The sequence below is a fragment of the Sciurus carolinensis genome, chromosome 5 (assembly GCF_902686445.1).
Source record: "Sciurus carolinensis chromosome 5, mSciCar1.2, whole genome shotgun sequence".
Taxonomy (NCBI): domain Eukaryota; kingdom Metazoa; phylum Chordata; class Mammalia; order Rodentia; family Sciuridae; genus Sciurus; species Sciurus carolinensis.
Genome location: NC_062217.1, coordinates 170,810,345 through 170,828,429, shown reverse-complemented (window position 1 = coordinate 170,828,429; position 18,085 = coordinate 170,810,345). Strand labels below are relative to the sequence as shown.

Sequence of the window (18,085 nt, the reverse complement as noted above, 5' to 3'; positions counted from 1 at the left end):
AATCCCCTCTGGCCTCAGAGCGCCAATTAATAAAAGTTCTTCACGGCCTAGCGTGGGCGGGAACATGCGGCTGAAGCGCGGCCAGCCCTCTGTGGAAGCACTTACCAGGCCCGGGACCTGAGGCTCCCGGCCTCTTAGCCCTGGCCACGCGGCCTCCCGGGGGCAGCTCCAGAATCCAGGCCTGCGTGTCCAGGGACTGAAAGGCGTTTTGTTTGATGGTTCCTGATATACTCCCAAGTGGTTTTTTATGCTAATAATTAAGAAAATTCCCTTTAAAGATAAATTTTAAGTCTATATGTTTTCATTCTACAGTATGAGCTAAAGGCCAGGTATGTTTGAAGTAGGTGGAACTTTTAGTGCCAAAGTATCCTCCATCCATCAGAGGTTTTGGGTTTTTTGTCGTCATTGATGGTGGTTATTTTTTTAGAGTAGGGGAAAAAACAAACAAACAAAACTTCTCATACCCTAAAGGAAAGGGTAACAATCATCATAGTACTATCTGCAAGTTCCTGTGGTGTGTTTTTCTCATTCTCAATTATTACATCCCCCCGACAAACGTTATTGACTACGTCTGAAGTTCCAAGGACCCAGGTAGAGGGGTTACTAAACGCCTTGACAGGGACACGACCTCAGAGAACCCCCAGAGCAAGTAAAGAAGAAATGTGGATGGCAGTAGGCGCCCGCAGGACGGGGCGGACGTGGAGAGCCAGCGGAGACAGGGGCCGAGGCCAGGTCGCCCAGAAAGGGGCCCAGGGAGCAGGGACGCCAACAGCCTGCCAGCTGAGGACGGGGGAAGGATGTCAGGACCAGGACGAGAAAGCCGGAGGCCCCGGATCCTCGGGCAGCCCGGGAGGCTGAGTGGGAAGCCTGGCCAGGCCGGACCACGGGCGGGTTTTAGGTGGAAGAGCAGCATGATTGGAGTTTCGCTTTAAAACTTTTCTCTGGAAAAGAACTGGAACACGGCAAGAGTGAGCGCAGGTCTGGTCCGGCCCTTCCTCGGGGAGGGCAGTGGCCCCCTGGACCAGAGGGAGAGGCTGCAGTAGGAAGCCGCGGGCCTGTGAGCGGCAGCCATGCTCCCACAGTGCAGCAGGGGACTGTCCACTCACGAGCGCTCCTGGGACAGGGCAGGCGTTTGCACCGAGGACGAGGAAGCTCGGCCTGAGTCAGTTGCCCACCCCAAGTCGCAGAAGAAGAAAGCGGGGTCCAGGTTCGCTCCCAGCCACCAGGGCCGCGCGGCTGTCGGGAGGTGTTCTGCAGGTAGATTGGGCTTCTCGTCCGGTGGCTGCTCCAGGGACGCTCTCTGCCCAGGCATCCTGGAGATGTCGGCTGAAAGCCTCTGGGAGCCAGAACTGACCCCAGAAGTGAATGAGGAAGACCCCACCTGACGGGACAGCACCGAGCCCCACTGAGCAGCCTGCCCCACAGCGCCAGTTATTCAGTCGAGCAAACTGTGTTCCCTAAAATGATTGAGCGAGTCTTGTGTCGCCAGAGGGTGGAAGGCATGCTTCCCACTCACAAGTGTACACAGGCACAGGTTGGGCAGAAGGTATCAGCCTGGAGCAACCCCTGTCCACTGCCTCTCAAGAGCTGTGTGATCTTGGACAAGTTTCTTAACCCCTCTGAACCTCAGTTCCTCCATCCGCCAAATGGCCACGTACCCAGAGTGTTATTGTAAAGGTTTCACAAACAACTGGTCGTACGTAACAGGTTCTGGCACATCGTAGTCCTTGAGGGTGGCCAGAGAACAGCAGCTCACAAACATCACTCCCAATTCAGAGCAGGATGGACTATCGGAACATGAATGAGAGGTTCCCTTTGCCTCTGGGGTCGAGCCTACTTGATTGTTTTTAGAAATATTTAGGTTATCTTAAAGTTGTAGATCATGAAATATTATAAATGCACATGGGCTTGGTTCTTCCCTTGCAAGATTTAGTTTATCACACGCCTTTACATATGATAGAGCATCAACCTCTCCTGTCCTAACACCCATAAAATGACCGTGTGTGGCACACATTCTCCAGATTAGAGGAACAAAGAACGAAATCAAACGAACCCTAAGCCACACAGTTCCTTATTGCTCCTTTTCATTCTGACCTTTGGCAATGAGTGGGAAATAGACCCACTCGCCCAGCTAGAAATTTTTCATGACTACTTACAAAGACAGAGATTGCCAAGTCGCATAAAACTGTTCATTCAAAAGAAGTGGGTGGGAAAGGCCAGTGTGGACCAAGGGGACGTGGGAGCTGTGCAGGCTCAGCAACAAAAGCTTGAGCTCTGAAGTCAAACTGCCTCCACGGTGCCAGCTGGGCAGCCCTGGGCAGCTGGCCCACCCTCTCTGTGCCTCAGTTTCTCTTCTCAAAACAAGCACTACCGGGTTGTTGTAAAAGTTGAATGTAAAGCACGTTGGCTTAGTAAGAGCTCAAACGACTTCAGCCCTGCTGCCTTGTAACAGCCAATGGTTATTTCTTTAAAGGAAATTTCTGAAGCTTGAGAGGAAGCCCTGTAATACCTGTGTGGTAGAAACGAGGACGGGGGCAGCCGGCGTGGACCCGCTGACGCTGTGTGCTCGTGCACTCTGGGGACGTGGGCATGGGCCTTATTTACCTGGGGAACGGTGGTTTATTGGGTTTCAACTTTTACTCTATCTGGAGCTGTATTTTTTCTTAAAATTGTGTTATTTAATGCGATGAATCTCGTACTTTGGGGAGAGTTGTATCACTTGGGCACGTGAGCCCACATCCAGATTCAGACTCACTGGTCCTGCAAAGGCCAGACGTCACCAGAGCTCTGGGCTGCAGAGGGGGCCCATCCGCTCCACCTGCCCTTACGTTCCAGCCAGAGAGCAAAGTAGCAGGTGAACCCGCCTCCTCTGCGTCGAAGGTCACCTGCGTGATCAGTAAGGTCACCTAGGCGGTCCCCAGGGACAGTGACGGCAGCTTAGCTCAGCATAGATGCCCACGACTTAACCCGCCCCTGGGTATTTGTGGCTGCCATGGAAGCAGCATTTTAAGAAATTATTTTAGAGGAAACTTAATTGTTCCCTACAGCTTCCAAAATGCTATATCAACAGTTTTATTTATTATAGTTTTTGAAACTACATGAAAAAGAGCTGGGCGAAGGGAGCTGCTGCTGCTGCTGCTTTTTTAATTCCAGAGGAAAACACACACAAAAATGTTGTAATCATTTTGAGTATTTTAGTAAATGGAGAATAACAAAAGAAATGGAATGTAAATGCCCCATTGTTCTCACAGATGTACAGTTCTGAATAGTTAGGATCCCAAAATGCTGAAATTATAACCAAAAATAATCGGAATTTTGTGACAAAATTGAATTGAACACGAAGAGAAACAGCAGAAGGCCATGTTCAGCCGCTTGTTCCAGCACTGTGGAAACACGCACTGCAGAAAGACACAGAACATGACTCGCAGCTGCTGCTTTTTCAGACCTTCAGCACCACGGGCCGCCCTCCTCTGGGTAGGCAGTGCTGGCCCGTGGCTGGGACGGGGTGGGCTTTACAGCCAGATGGGCACGTTCACTCTCGCTGGGCTGCGCTGTGTGGCTTTGCACAAGTGGCTGAGCCTCTCTGAGTGTTTCCTCTTCCTTAGCAGGCCGGTCCCTCCAGTGCATGTAAGAACGCCAGGGGCTCGAGGCTAGGGCACGATGACAGACAGGAGGAGGGCGGTGGCAGCATCGGAAGGATGACAAACCAAGAGGGTGACGGTGGTGATGCTTTGCTCTGCCTCCCAGAATCACAAACCCAGAAGATAAGCCAGGAGATGCTCTCACCCTCCACGAGGAAAATGAGAAAGATAGACATGCCAGGCTCCGTGAAGCACGCCTGTACTCCCTGCAGCTCCGGAGGCTGAGGCAGGAGGATCATGAGTTCAAGGCCAGCCTTAGCAACTTAGCAACGCCCTAAGCAACTCAGTGAGACCCCGTCTGTAAGTAAAATATAAAAAAGGGCTGGGGATGTGGCTCGGTGGTTAAGAGCCCCTGGGTTCAAGCCCTAGTACCAAAAAAAAAAGTGTAACATTTACAAAGACCAAGTTCTCAAAGAAGCTCAGGCAAAGCTGAGATGGGCCAAGACCCAGCTGATTCCTTTTCTTGATTCCCTTTTCCTCCTCCTATTTCCTAGCTCAGTGCACTGGCCTATAGTGCACTGTCTGATCCCTCTGCAAAATAGTCCAGATGATCCGAGGATGACGGGACCGTGATTCCAGCCAGGCGAGGGTTTTTGCTGAAAACCAGAGAGAGGTCCTCAGAGACCATGAGGCCCGGGCAGGGTGCACACGGGCTCATCTCCTGATTTTTTCTCCAAATTTATTTAGCTCAGATTCAAGAATAGATAATATTCAATAGAAGATTCACTTTGGTAACTAGGAAAATATTGATGATGGTTGTTAATTCTGATTTTGATTGTGTACCATACTTTGTTAAAGCTCTGGGTGATTTAGCCCTCAAATGAGAGAATCAGTAGCTGATATCCACATTCTAGTAGGAGAAAACCATTACCTAAATTTATATATGAATGATTTTGTAATTTGCAGAATAATAACGTGTGATCAAGTGAATCTTCAGCAGAGAACCAGGTTGGATGCTCTGAATACCAAATGGGTCAACCCAGATGCAGGAAGCACCGGAGCCTGCATGTCACGTGTGGTTTAATTGCAAAGAGGATTCGTGGTGCCTGCTGGTGTTAATTGACAAACAAGGACTGTCTTGTGACACTTTCGTATGAACATGTTGCACAGAATAATTAAACCCGCAAACCATATGTATGGTCTTCAAGGAAATAATAGGAAAATGTTGACAAGCTATCAATGAATTCTTCTATCGTCTAAGTAATTGATGCCAATCTCTGCCTGTTCTTTCTGCTTCGCTCATTTGAACAGTTCCAACATAGATAACAAGGAGCGAGGGTAGATGGGGATGACCTAGAGCATTGAGATTCTTGAGATAACAAGGTAGTGCTGTGACCGTCCCACCCAGCCCAGCCCACCCCTGCCAAGTTCAGTGGAGACACTGGAACCAGGTGTCCTTTATGCTTAATTGATCCAATTAGTTTGGGTACATTCTCTCCAGATTGAGTTGCTTCTTGCAATAATAGTCTGTTGTCTTCTCATGCACTGAGCCATCCCTGTGAGCCAGGCATTGAGCTAGGTGGGGGTCAGCTGAGTGGGGAAGAGCAAGCAAGAAACAAGGTAGCAAAGAGAAAGTCCTGGAACAGAGCCTGGGGGAGGGCTCTCTTCTGCTGCCCTGTGCAGTAGGGAATAAAACGCATCATTTTCATGAAATGCATCTCATTCAAACTATATAACTAATGATATAATGGTAAATGTAAGGAAGGCTAATTTCAATATTGTTCTTAAAAATCAATTTGGAGGTCATTTGGTTTTTTTGGTTCAATACTCAAATCTTTTCAGAAATGCAAAAAAAAAAAAAAAATTAGAAGAACTTTACCTGCATCATAATGTCATAAACTAAATTCTAAATGATGGCTCTCAGCCATGTGGACCCAGAGACTCTGAAACCAGAAGACAGAGCACTTCGGTGGAAAGGCCAGGGCCCTACGGTTCTGCCCAGTGTCCCGTCTCTGCCCTCCCTCCAAGCGGCTCTCCAGACCTCACACTCTGCCGCAGCTGCTGATGGCACGTCTGAGCTCCTGGTCTCCATTCCTGTCCCTGGTGACACCCAGGTCCTGCTGTCACATGTGTCCTGGTGCTGTGCCCTCCAGAGTTCTGCTTCCTGGAAGTGGGTGGCCTGGTGTGGTCCCTGGCTGCTCACACCAGCCTGCTCACTAACCTTCTGCTGTCTGTCTTCCCTCTTTGTCCTCCAAAGTCTTATCCACATGGGGTCACAGTGGCTTTAACTCCAAAGCTGCTGCGTGTCCAGGTCACTGGGCGTAATGGCTCCCATTGCACGGGATGAAGCCAGAGACGTCTGTCGGAGCTGACCCCGCCTGCCCCTCTCAGCAGCAGCACCCCACCGCCAACGGCACCCCTGGGGACTCCACCTCACCTCCCATCCCTGAGCCCAGGCCCACTGGCCTGCTGTTCCGGCACCTCTGTGCCTTTCGTTGCTGCCGCCTCTTCTTGGACTGCTCTCCTCACTCCCCCTGCCTCACCTGTCCAGCCTGCCTTGTCCTTCCCCACCCGGGTCAGGACTCACGTGGTGCCAGCCCCAGAGCTGGCCTCGGTCTTAGACACCCTTCCTTGACTGCACCTGAGCTTTGGGCATCTTGGTCACAGAGCTCTGACCACTGGGGTCTGTCCTTCCCAGAGGCGGAGTTCTTGGAGTACCTTACTCCCAGTGCCCAGCACGATAAGTACTGGTGAAGTGAGAACATTTAGGTAATCATCTGTAACAGCAAAACAAATGGAAAACAACGAAGTCAACTCCTGGCACCATTAAGATGTGCTCTACTTTCCGGTGAGAGGGCAGCAGAAGGCCTTGTTGTAACATCAGCTAGTCTAATACGCACAGAAGAGGAGTGTGCGTGGAGTCAGGCCTTCACCTCCTGTCTCCATACACTGACGTGGGAGAGTCCATCTCCTCGGCCTTGCTCTCGGGGACGTCTACAGGCTCACCACTGTCACATTCCAGTGCAGTCATGTTCATCTGCCCTTCTTCATTTTCTCCAGGGGCCTTTGATTTCCAGCCATTTTAAAATTAGACGTGCTTCTTAGGCTGCCTTCTAAGCACCTTCTTGGCTTCATCCATGGCACTGGAGAAGGACATGAGACGCGTGTCACCCAGGCATCTGCCGCAGTCTCCTCAGAGTCCCTCCTGCATTCTTGCACTATTCCGCTGCACACGGGTTGACCCGGCCCTTAGCACAGCGCCAGCAGCAGATGTCAGAAAAGATCCCTTGACCAGCTTGCAGAGTCCAGGAGTTCCACACTGTGGTTAAGGGCACACATTCTAAAGCCAACCCAGCCAGGCACTGCCACTTGCAGTATAACTTTGGCAGGTCACCTGACCTCCCTCCATCCTCCTCCTTTAAATTGCAGTTAAAATTAGTATCTAACCCATAAAGCTAGAGACATTGAAGATTAAATGAGATATAGCAGGCTTATAAATGCCTGGCCCAGAGTCAGTACTCAGCAAGTCGTAGCCAGCGTGGAAGGGAGGGGCGCAGCAGGCTCTCTGCAGGGCTGGAGGACAGCGGTGCTCAGAGAGCCCCCACCCCCGTGGTTATATTCTTGTGACAAATAAATAAACAGATGAACAAATCACATAGGAATGCTATTTGGAAAACCAGAGGGACTCTGTGACATGGGGTGATGGGGATTCTTCAGATAAGACATCAGGAAGGGGCCCTGTAGCAAGACAACACCTAGACTAAGCCCAGGAGGAAAGGGAGCCAGCCACAGGAGCAGCGTGCAGAACGTTCCGCACAGGGCACTGCAAACACCAGGGCTGTGCAAGGGAGAGGCTGGAGCGTCCGGAACCAGCCAGAGGCCCATGCTGGCCGGCGAAAATGAAAACCAGAGGGAGAGTGCCCTGGAGTCCAGGGTGCAGAGGCCGAACCTCATCCGCATGCTCTGAGCCTCACCCCGGGGACCTGTGGGGACACAGCTGGCACTGAGGAGGTCAGAGCAGGCATGCAGGGAGCCCTGGGGTGGGTCTGCTAGCAAGTTGTGGCTCCTGCCTCGCCAATTCCTGCCACGTGATGTGCAGACTCTGGACCCCAAAAGCAGGATGGCCTCCCTCCGGGTTGGCATCGACTTGCTCATCTCTTCTTTGACTCCCCACGGTGACAGGGCTCCAGAAGGCGCCCCCGTCCCAGCTCACAGCGTGGGGGCTGTGCAGGCCCAGCAGCTAGCTGTCCCTGCCTCCCCTTCCATTGGATATGTCTGTAGAAGAGGTAGAGTAGCCACGGAGGACGCCTCTGCTCTCCCACGTGATTCCCCGAGGTTGTGATTCACGAGTCTTGTTAGTTCAGAACAAGGATCCAGCATTGCTAAGACCTGAATTGCTGAGTTATTGATAACACATGAGCTGAGTAAAAGTATAAGTGACTAGTCAGTAATATGATAAGTAACTATATGTTTTGAACGGTACTGTTTTCCTTATTTTGCTGTGGTCTTGAGTCTGGCCGAGTGTTCTTCTGAGCCACGGGGGCCACCCTGAGTCCTGTCTCCGTGGGGCAATGGTCTCTGCCTCCTCTGTGCGTGGTGCACCTGCGGAGTGGCTCCCGGCTCCCTCCCTGTCACCTCCCCAGCCCACCCCTTTCTGCCAGGTCCCAGTTCCTGACTTCCCAGCCCCATCTCTGCTTCCCCTGAACACTAACCGCCCTCTCAAGAGTCCCCTGTCCCCTGCCCCTTCCCACACCTTCCCTTTCAAGGCCACCAGCCTCCTCCAGCTTCCTGGAGCCTCTGCCACGTGAGCAGCAGCCAGGGCCTCCCCCTTCCCCAGCTGCCTTGCCCCCTCCCTCTGCTCCTGACCACATGGCAGGGCTGGGGTCCTGGGCACCCTGGTCTTAAGAGCCAGGCGCGACCAGGGAGGCTCATCTTCTCCAGCATGATTCCCGGATCCTGAGCTGAGTGAAAAACAAAGGAGGAGCAGAGGGAAATCCACGGGCCTCAGCGGGGAACCCGCGGTGGCCTTCTGTACTTTTAGCACAATCTTCTCAACTATCCACTGTGAAGCGCAGCTGGGACTCAGGGTGGGTCTGCTGTCCACCAGGCGTGCCCTGACTGCACTGGAATCCACGTGAGAGCCACTGGCCTCACTTCTGACTGGCGGGGCGAGGCAGCGGCAGTGTGACTCGGAGGGCGGGTGTCCTCCCACGTGTGCACGGCGTTCCCACTGCCACCTTCCCAGCTGCAGCGACCGATGTGGCTGTAAAACCTTGACCCAAGAGGGACTTGCTGAAGAAGGGCATCTGTGGACCCAGGGCGCCACCTGGACAGTCTTTCTCCTCCCCTTTCTTACCACAGGATGACAGCTTTGTGTCCCTACCTGGGTCCCCTAGAAACAGGGACTAGGAAGAAGGCAGCTGTCTGACCACATCCCATGCCTGAGAGTAAGAGAAAAGGCCTCTTTCCCAGAAGCCCCAGCTCAGAGCATGATGAGGGTAGATCTGTGATTGGCTCGGCTTGGGTCACATGTTCTTCCCCAGCCTGGCGTGGAGTGACCCCCAGCAGAACCAGGCAGTGTGAGCGCGTTCTCTGAAGTCGGGGAGGCACACCACGCCATCACCCTTGCGCAGACCTCCTGCGAAGCTCAGAATCCAGAGCCACCTCGACTCCCCCTGGCCCAGACAGATGGACTGTAGCTTCTGTTTAAAGCCCCTTCTTGCCTCACACCAACCTGGTTCCCCAGATTCCAGACCTTCGGGTCTCCTGACCGTGCCACCTCGCCCCGAGTTCCCTCCCCCTCCCACCTGCCTCTGTGCTGACCACCCCTGCTCCAGTGTCAGGGCCCAGCAGCGTGGGTCACCTCTGCAGCGCCTCCCAGCTGCTGCCCGCCAGGTGCCTTGCAGCCGGTCCCCACGGAAGATGCAGCTTCCACCCGTGAGAGCCCTCCCCACTGGATGGTGTGTCTCTGTCCCCTCTTGCATTGCAGTGTCCTCAAGAGCGGGGGCTGGTCTTATTTATCTTTGAATTCCAGCAAGTGAGAAGGTGGCACATAGTAGGTGCACAAGGGAACGCTTCCGGTGTTTGTGCTGAACAGGATAAAATAGTGCACACAGTTGAAGAAGTTGAGAAATTATGTAAGACCTAAATTGCCCCCTGCTTTGCTGCCCCTGACAGGGCCTGGTGAATGGCGTGTGGTTTTAGGGTAAACGGGGTTTCCCCTCATTCCATTTGTCTCAGAAGGTCAACATTTCCATGTGTCCAAGGCAGTTTTTCTTTACTTCTGACGACATCGCAGACTCAACGTTGTGCTATTCCTCTAGTTTGCTGTGCTATTTCGACGCTGGCACCTCTTCTCCCTCGGGAGGGGTGACACAGTCGGGGCAGTTGCCATGGATCCAAACTTCTTTCTCCAGCAAGTGGCTTGGACGTTGCCTACAGTCCCTGGAGCCTCGGGACTTCCAGGGGCCTGGCGTCTCCCAGCTTAGGAACCTGCCCATGCCGTTCAGGGAAGAGTGTCCAAGTGTGCATGTGCGTGTGTGCAAATGTGCACTCATGTGTGTGCACTTGAAAATGAGGCAGCAGGAACCAGGGCGGCCCCCATGCACCACACGGGAGGGTTCAGAGCGCACATCTGAGTCACCCCTCTCCCGCCGGGTCTCCTCCGAGTTCTCCAGGGCTGACCCGCACTGGGCCTTTGGGAGCCTCACCAGATTATCTGCAGATGAGGAGGTCACCCCTGCCGTGGCCCGGCCCGATGCTCACAGCACCACATCTTGCAGTTCTGCACTCATCTTTTATGCTGTTTTTATGTCTCCACAGAGGCCTCATCGCCAGTGGGTTCACAGAAACCCATTATCTGCAAGACGGTACTGATGTCTCCCTCACTCGGAATTACACGGTAACTCCTGCCCTTTTACATCGGCATAACTCTGCGCTCTTGGATCTGTGCTTAAGCTTGGTAGCCATTTTGTTCTGAGCCACATCACAAGCCCAGATTCTTCACTTAGGTCCTAAGAAGCACCCGCACATCCCTTAACGTTTAGGTGTTCCTTTGTCACTTCAGAACAATTTGGTTTTGTCCAGGTCCGTGTCAGAACAGCTGTGGAGGCTTTATGGCAGGGCTGAACTTGAAGCCACCTTCAAGGTCTTCGGGGTGTTCACTTGAGTGAGTTCTTTTCAGAAAACCCAGCCAAAATCAGAGGTCACTTGCAAAGCAGTCCTACCTGGGCTGAATTTTGGTGCATTAAACTTTGAAGTACCTTAAAGAAATTTAAAAGAAAACTGACTGACTCTGCTTAACTTGCTATAAATGTACCCGAAACATTGACATGATTCCTTGACAAGAGTATTACTGTAATATGGCATTTATCACCCCCAGTTTTTCTGATATTTGAACTTTTATATGTGATTTTGAGAAAACATTCATTTATTTGTTCCTTTCCCATTTATTGCACGCCATTCTTATGTGCATATGGCCGTGCGTGATCATGGAGATTCAGAGGGAAAAGATAGTCGCTGCCTTCTGAGGGTAGGGTGTTCCCTTGCTTTAAAAAGCTGTGGGGTTTGTTTTAAAAGAACATGCTTTTAAACAAGGAACAAGGAAGTCAGCCTTCCTGGGAGTGCCGGCAGGCCGCCCTCATTGTCTCAGTGCCTCTTTTCTCTGCATGTTGCCAACACCATTCTTTAAGTGTGTCTGGCACCTGGCGCTTTGGGACTGGTACTTCCTTCTTCCTTTCCGGGACACAGTCGATCACTGCTGCAGACCTCCCACCCTGCCTTACTCAGCTTTCCATTGCTGTGACAAAATCCCTGAGAAAATCGTCTTACAAGAAGGAGGATTTATTTGGGCTCCTGGTTTCAAAGGTTTCAGTCCATGGTTGCTTGGCCCTGTGGCTTTGGGCCTGAGGTGAGGTGGAACTGCATGGCAGGGAATGCATGGTGGAGCAAAGCTGGGAAGCAGAGAGAGAGAAGGGGGCAGGGACAAAATTCACCCTCCCAGGGCACCCCAGTGACCTGCTTCCTCCTGAAGTTTTCACTTCCAACAGTCCATTAAGTAATGAATCCACCAGTGGATGAATCTATTGATGAGGACAGATCCTCAACCTCCTGTCGCCTCCCAAAGGCCCATCTCTGAACACTGCTGAACTGGGGACCAAGCCCCAACATGTGAGCTTTTAGAGAACATTTCAGATACAATCATAACAAAGCCCCAAGAAGACATATAAAGTCCTGCACAAAACAAGCGTGTAAGAATTTTTGTTAATGCCTGATCAAACTTAAAAGAGAATTCTAGAAATCCCCCAGAGGCAGAAACCAAGGAGAGCATTGGCTGTTGAGTGGGGCCAAGGGACCCCAAAGGGCTGTTCAGGACCCAGAGAGAACCAGGTATGTGGGACAGGGCAAGAGAGGTGGGCTTGTGCAGCTGTGAGTCTCACATCACTCCCCAGGAGAGCTGCTGCTTTCTGTGTAAAAACAAAGAGAAAGAGACAGAGACACACACACAGAGAGAGAGAGAGAGACAGAGAGAGAGAGAGGGAGAACCAGTCCACCCCACAGAAAGACAGGATAAAAATGTCTGCCAGGTATTCTGGAAAAAGATTTCACACACACACACAAAAATTAGAAAACAGAAACCCCATCTAGCCTGTGTGCATGCTGAGAATGGGCTGGGCCCAGATCCAAAATTCTAATACCATCATAAGAATGGAATTCCCAGTCAAGATCCTGACCTCAAAACTGGTCCCAAATCAGAGAACCCCATGGGCCCAGGCTGAAGCCAACCCCCAAGCGTTCCAGAGGGATGTTTTTTTACAGCCCAGACTACATGAGATGCCCTTGCAGAGATAATAAAGAGCATCATAAAAATATTAAGGATCAGCCCCAAGTCAAAATCACAAAGCAAACAATGAGCAAAGCCACTCTCAGCAGTCATCTGCGGAAAAAAGAAACAAGAGAATTAGTGCTTCCGAGAACACGAGATCATAGGAAAAACAGAGGGAAAAATCAAAAGAGAACAAGATAGGTCTGATGGCAATTCCACAATTAAAACACATTTTAAAAACAGGAAAGAAACAATGTTTAAGCCGAATATCATGAAAATGTCCCTGAACTGAAGAAAGACACAGATCTTGAAGAAAATCCACCAAGTCAGGCAAGAATAACAAAAATGAACCACCTGTTCCCAGGTGGGTCACAGAGAAACTGCAGAACTTCAGTAACGAAGCCCCAAAACCACCTGGGATGAAAGAGAAACTTTACAGAATATTTTCTGTTGAAGCAACAGTAGATTTCCCAGCAGCAGCCCTGGACCAGAGCTTCCAGGAGCCGAGGATAAATTATTGTCTCCCTCAATTTTGTACTCAAATGAATTTACAAAAATAAGAGTGAAATAGACATTTTCACATAAAGAGGAAAAGACTTACTACTCTCCCAGTCTAACAAAGACTATCTACCCAAGAATTCTTTGTAAGAAGTGGGAACCCAAGAGGCTGGGTAGGACGTCAAAAGTAATCATAAGCAAAATAATTGCATGTGAATAAGTCCAAATAGTCCATTTAAAATAATAATTATAACATTAATGACTAAATTTGGGTGTTCTGAAACATGATAAAAGAATAGATTTAAAGGTTTAAGAATTCGTATTGCACTGGAGAATAATAGACATACTAATTAGATTTGGGTAATTAAAGTGTGTTTCGGCAACTTTAAGTATAACCATTTAAGGAACGGAAAAGCAGAATGTAGAATTCTGAGTAATGACAAATAAAAATAGTGCATCCACCAGTAGAGAGCAGGAAAGAAGGAAAAGAGTAGAAAAAAGAGCAGAGCAAACAGAAAATAAAATAACAGGATAAAAATGAGACAGCATATTCATCTCATTATTGTTTGTTAAAATAAAAACAAACTATATCCTTAGAACTTAAAAGTCCAGTTGCATAATTTTTACAAGACTCACACCCCACCTCAAATACAAAATACTTGTGACAGGAAAGGAAAGGAAACCAGAAAGAACAGATGGATCTCAGTCCAGGAAAGCGGCTGTGGTCTACGGACATCAGACAAACTCAGTCTTCAAGCAAAATGTCATCACTAGGGATCAAGGGATCACAACGTACTGATAGCAGAAACCGCTCAAAAGGGCAGGGAATGACCAGGAAACTGCAGGTACCAGCAGAAGTCTCCAAATATGTTTTAAAATAATTGAAAGGGTCAAATGATAACTTTTAAATCTAATTATAGATTAATCTAGGCTAATTAAAAGTTTTCTTAGAATCTAATGACCCCATTAAAAATTAGGTGTAATGGGCTGAAGTTGTTTTTGCTTCTCAGTTATGTTTACTTAGGAAAAATCTTAGGAAAAGAAAAACTCCCTTATCAATGTAACTCTTGAACTTAGCAATTTTTCTTCAAGAGAAAATTCTCTAAATATATTGTTGATATAATTTATTCATAATGCAAGACACTGAAAATACCTTGACACTTTCACAACAAAACGGGAGACTTAAATATGTCTCTCCTGGAAATGGAGATTTTAAAAATTAGCAGAAGTTATGAAAGGAAGACAAAAGAATCATGAGGAAGTGTTCCTTAAACCAAAAGCTGGTCATCTGAGTATGGCAATAAAAGCCACCAAACATTTATGAAATTAATCAAGGAAAAAGTTCCCAAGTAAACAATCTTAGGGATGCAAAGAGGAATATAGCTATTGCTAAATAGAGATTTTTAAACTCACAAGACTTTTATCAACATACTATTTTCTTGAGAGTGTAAATTCTTAAAATTGGTTCAAAGGGAAAAAGAAAAATTTTAGACATAATTATACTAAGAAATTAAATTGAGAATTTTTAAAATTCTACACACAAAAATAATCAGATGAATTTTCTCAAATCTATAAGAAATGAATAACTTCTGAGAAAAACAAAAATTTTAAAAAGGAGAAGAAGAACTAGAGAAATTAGGGAAAGAATAAATACAAAATGAATCTTTTGAAATATGAACATAGTTGCAAAAATTCTAAGTAGTATAAACCCTCTCCAGCATATATGTTCAAAATCCTTTAAGAAGAAAGCAAGGATACATAGCATTGGTCTATCTTAAAATGCCACTCAGAACATTAATAGCTTCAGATGAGAAGTGTTGTTACAATGGGTACCGTGTCTCTATTCTAATATATACTCTTTCATATGTAGATCGTAACAGCCTGTATGGGTGGGGAATGTTTCTGATGTCCCTCTCTGCCCCAGAGCCTCACAGAGCATCTTGCGTATAAGAGGTTTTCAAAAAATGATTCACCTGTCCGTTTCTGCCATTCAGAATTCATCCACGTGTCCATTCGTTGACCCAGGGTTGAAGGACGTAGAATGAAATGTATCCTCGGCATATCAATCAAGGGGAAAAAATTCTACTGGAGAGGCATGGCATTTGAAAAACATAAAAACAAGTATGTTTCACTACACCGGTTACGGTCCGAAGTGCGTGCAGGGAACAGAGTTAGTTCCTGGGAGTCAGTTCACTGAGGGAGGATCTTTGATCCGACTCTTTAAAAGTGGGTGAAGAAGAGCAAGAGTGGTGTGAAACCTTCGCTCCTAAGGTGTTTTGACTTCCTCTCGCTGCAAATCTGGGAACTGTAGAGAATGACCAGTTCTGGGCTTTCAAGGGACTCAGAGCAGAACAAGAAGACTGGGAGGAATGTCACAGAGGACGGATTTGTCAGGGGCCTGCTGTGGTGTTGAGGAGCTACCCACAGACCTGGGCTCTCGATGGACAGAATCATCCAGATGCGTGGACGACCCAGGAGAGGCCCGCCTGGTGGTGGTAGGTGAGGGGAGTATCACCAGCTGGGTGCTCCCACATCTAAGCCAGGAGATGGGCAACCTGGTCCTCGCCGGTGCCACTCAGGAGCAGCCAATGGCTGAAAGGCAGAGAGGACATAAGCCCTGGTGTGTCTGTGCTGGGTTGGTGCCAGGACAGCCAGGCACAGGTGTCAGGGTCAAGTGACCACGGGAGAAAGACAGAGGCCAAACTCAGACCGAGGACCCAGTTCGCACCTAACTGACAGTAGTGCCGCAAGTTTACACTTGACTTGTCTATTTTTTTCCTAAGATCTTATTTAAAATATACTTTTAGACTCCGCATGGAGGCTCTCTCCACAGAGTAAATTGTTATTCCAAAAATGAACAGACAGGGAGAGCCTGGGAAGCAGGGACGTCAGGCTCGGGTCCTCCAAATCCGCACTAAGGCAGTGGAGGGTGCTCGCCTGACGTGACAGACCAAGGATGCGTAAGAGGCGCCGCTGAAGTTATTTCCACAGTCTCCTGCTTTCTGCTCCATCTGCCTTGCTTATTTCCTTCTTAAGCAACACACACACACACACACACACACACACACACACACACGACGTTATTGCTCCTTTGAGAGGAAAAATGCAACAAGAGTAAAGAATCATCAGAAATATGGGGCTTGGTAAATGAGGGTGGGTCTAAGAGTGGCAGGTCTGTTTTGGATGTGGATTGAAAAGCTGAAGGCTGGAAATCCAGGTGTCTTAGACTATAGCTGGGATAGAAGGTTCTGGAACCCTAGGAGCCACCATCTCCATAAGGGGAGCTCTGTACTTTTCTATGATTGATGCATGTACAGGGTCAGGGGTCTGTGTCTCCTTGTTTCTCCATGAAGTGACTATGTGGAAGGGTCCTTCCCCAGGATGGGTCCCAAAGCATGATCTAACAAGAGTGGGTGGAGAGGGTACTAGAAATTGCCTTCTGCCCAGGCCTAAGCCGGTGTTCTCTACAGAATATGCAAAAGGCGATTGAGCCAATGCTATATTCTGCTCATCAACAGACTTTTTAAATATATCCTCAGTAGGAGAAGCAACTGGGGAACAGATTGACACCCCCAAGTCCCTGCAAACAATAGCACATTTGCTTTTCTATTTAGAAAAACAGTGGCTCTTCTTTTCATCCAGCAGCCACCTCCCCCCATGCCTTCGAGGGCTACCCAAACCACAGCCAGGTTACTCTAAAGAAAAGGCATGAACAAGAGTGTCCACTCTGCAGAGCCCACAGCCTGGACAGCTGGTCCTTAAGCAGAGGCCAAGGTCTGGCCTTGCTATTGGTGCAGAAGAGACAGATGCAGCCTTGGGGGCTTTGTTCTTAGTGACTCAGGCTGGAAAACAAAAAGAAATCTGCTGACTCATCTCATCCTCTACAGTCAGCCCATGCTGTGTTCTCCTAAAAATCATACGTAAATTTAGAACCACTTTGGCTACAGTGCATTTGTTGTTGTTTTTAATATTTCAACCATCAGTGTAAGCTGTTGACTCAGAGTAGTGGCTGATTTTAATTTTGAAATTGATCTCTGTTCCTTGTCTCTGTTACCCTGAAAGGATAAAGTATTTGTGACTTTGTCCTTTGCTGGCCACATGTAAGGGAGGATTATGTTTTATATTGTCACTTCTAATAATGCCAATGGGAGACAATACACATGACATTTGTGCTATTTAAATACCCCAGAACAGCCCTGGGGAAGCCAGAGTCCTCAGCCAGGGTGGCTCCCAGATGCCCCAGCACTTGGTGGAAGAGCGTTTGTCTGCTGTATGCATGTTCACTGAACCTCGACCCTGTGCCAGGCCCCACGCCTGCCCCTGAGAGCAGCAGGGATTAGAACCAGACAAGGAAACTCACTGGGGCTGGAAGGAGACACCCAAAAACCACAAACAGAAACCATGCTGAAGGCCCAGAAAGAACGGCTGAGGAGGGTGAATCTGGACCCGGGATGGTGGAAGGCTGAGTGGCAGAAAGGACATACCAGCCAAGTCTGAGGGTCGAGGAGGCATGAACCAGACGAAAGAGAACATTCTAGGCTGGAGCAGTTATCCCAGCTGGTGGGGGATGGGTGTTGACAGACCTGAGTGTACAGGACTTGGAGACCACGGGACAGACTTGGTCATGATAAAGGAAAACGGGGCAACCATTAAAGGGTGTCCTCAGGGTGTGGCAACCACATGGGGGCTCTGAAAAGACTCCTCCAGTTGGAACATGAGTGCTAGTCAGGGAGCACAGATCAGGCAGGCGGCCCTCGTGGAAAAGCCAGAAGCCTGGTGTGAGGAGCTGCCATGGGGCCAGGTGCGCAGAGATGTGGAGAAGGGACATGCCTGACCAGCACGTGGAAGCATCACCCAGTGTTCCAAGAGCCGTCTGTGCTGCTCCTTGGGAAAAAATAGTGAAAGCATTTGTCAGAAGCTTTTAACCAAGGCCAACCATCCAGGAGGCTGGGTTCAGTATTTTGATCAAAGTGTTGCTTGGGTGACATCCTGGGTGTTTCCATGGCAACCGCTTCCTATGAAACAGCAGTAGAAACTTGGGCAACCAGCTTGGACTCCACATGTCAGAGAGATGGACGTTAGAGAGTGACCACAGTCCACTGCAGCTAGAGAGCCTCTGAAGAGAAGAGGGATGGTTCCGGAAGTGAGAGGGAAGCCAGAGAGCATCACGTTCAGGAGCACA

The 18,085-nt window shown here is 49.1% G+C and overlaps 1 protein-coding gene across 1 annotated transcript in view; it reads left to right on the top strand.

The window, feature by feature from the left end:
* The window catches only part of Adam12 (ADAM metallopeptidase domain 12), a 332,604-nt gene that overhangs the window by 195,813 nt on the left and 118,706 nt on the right, over positions 1 to 18,085 (top strand). Inside the window, exon 4 of the mRNA XM_047554551.1 lies at positions 10,404 to 10,482. Coding sequence (XP_047410507.1) covers positions 10,404 to 10,482 — 79 coding nt within the window. The remainder of the gene's footprint in view (positions 1 to 10,403; positions 10,483 to 18,085) is intronic.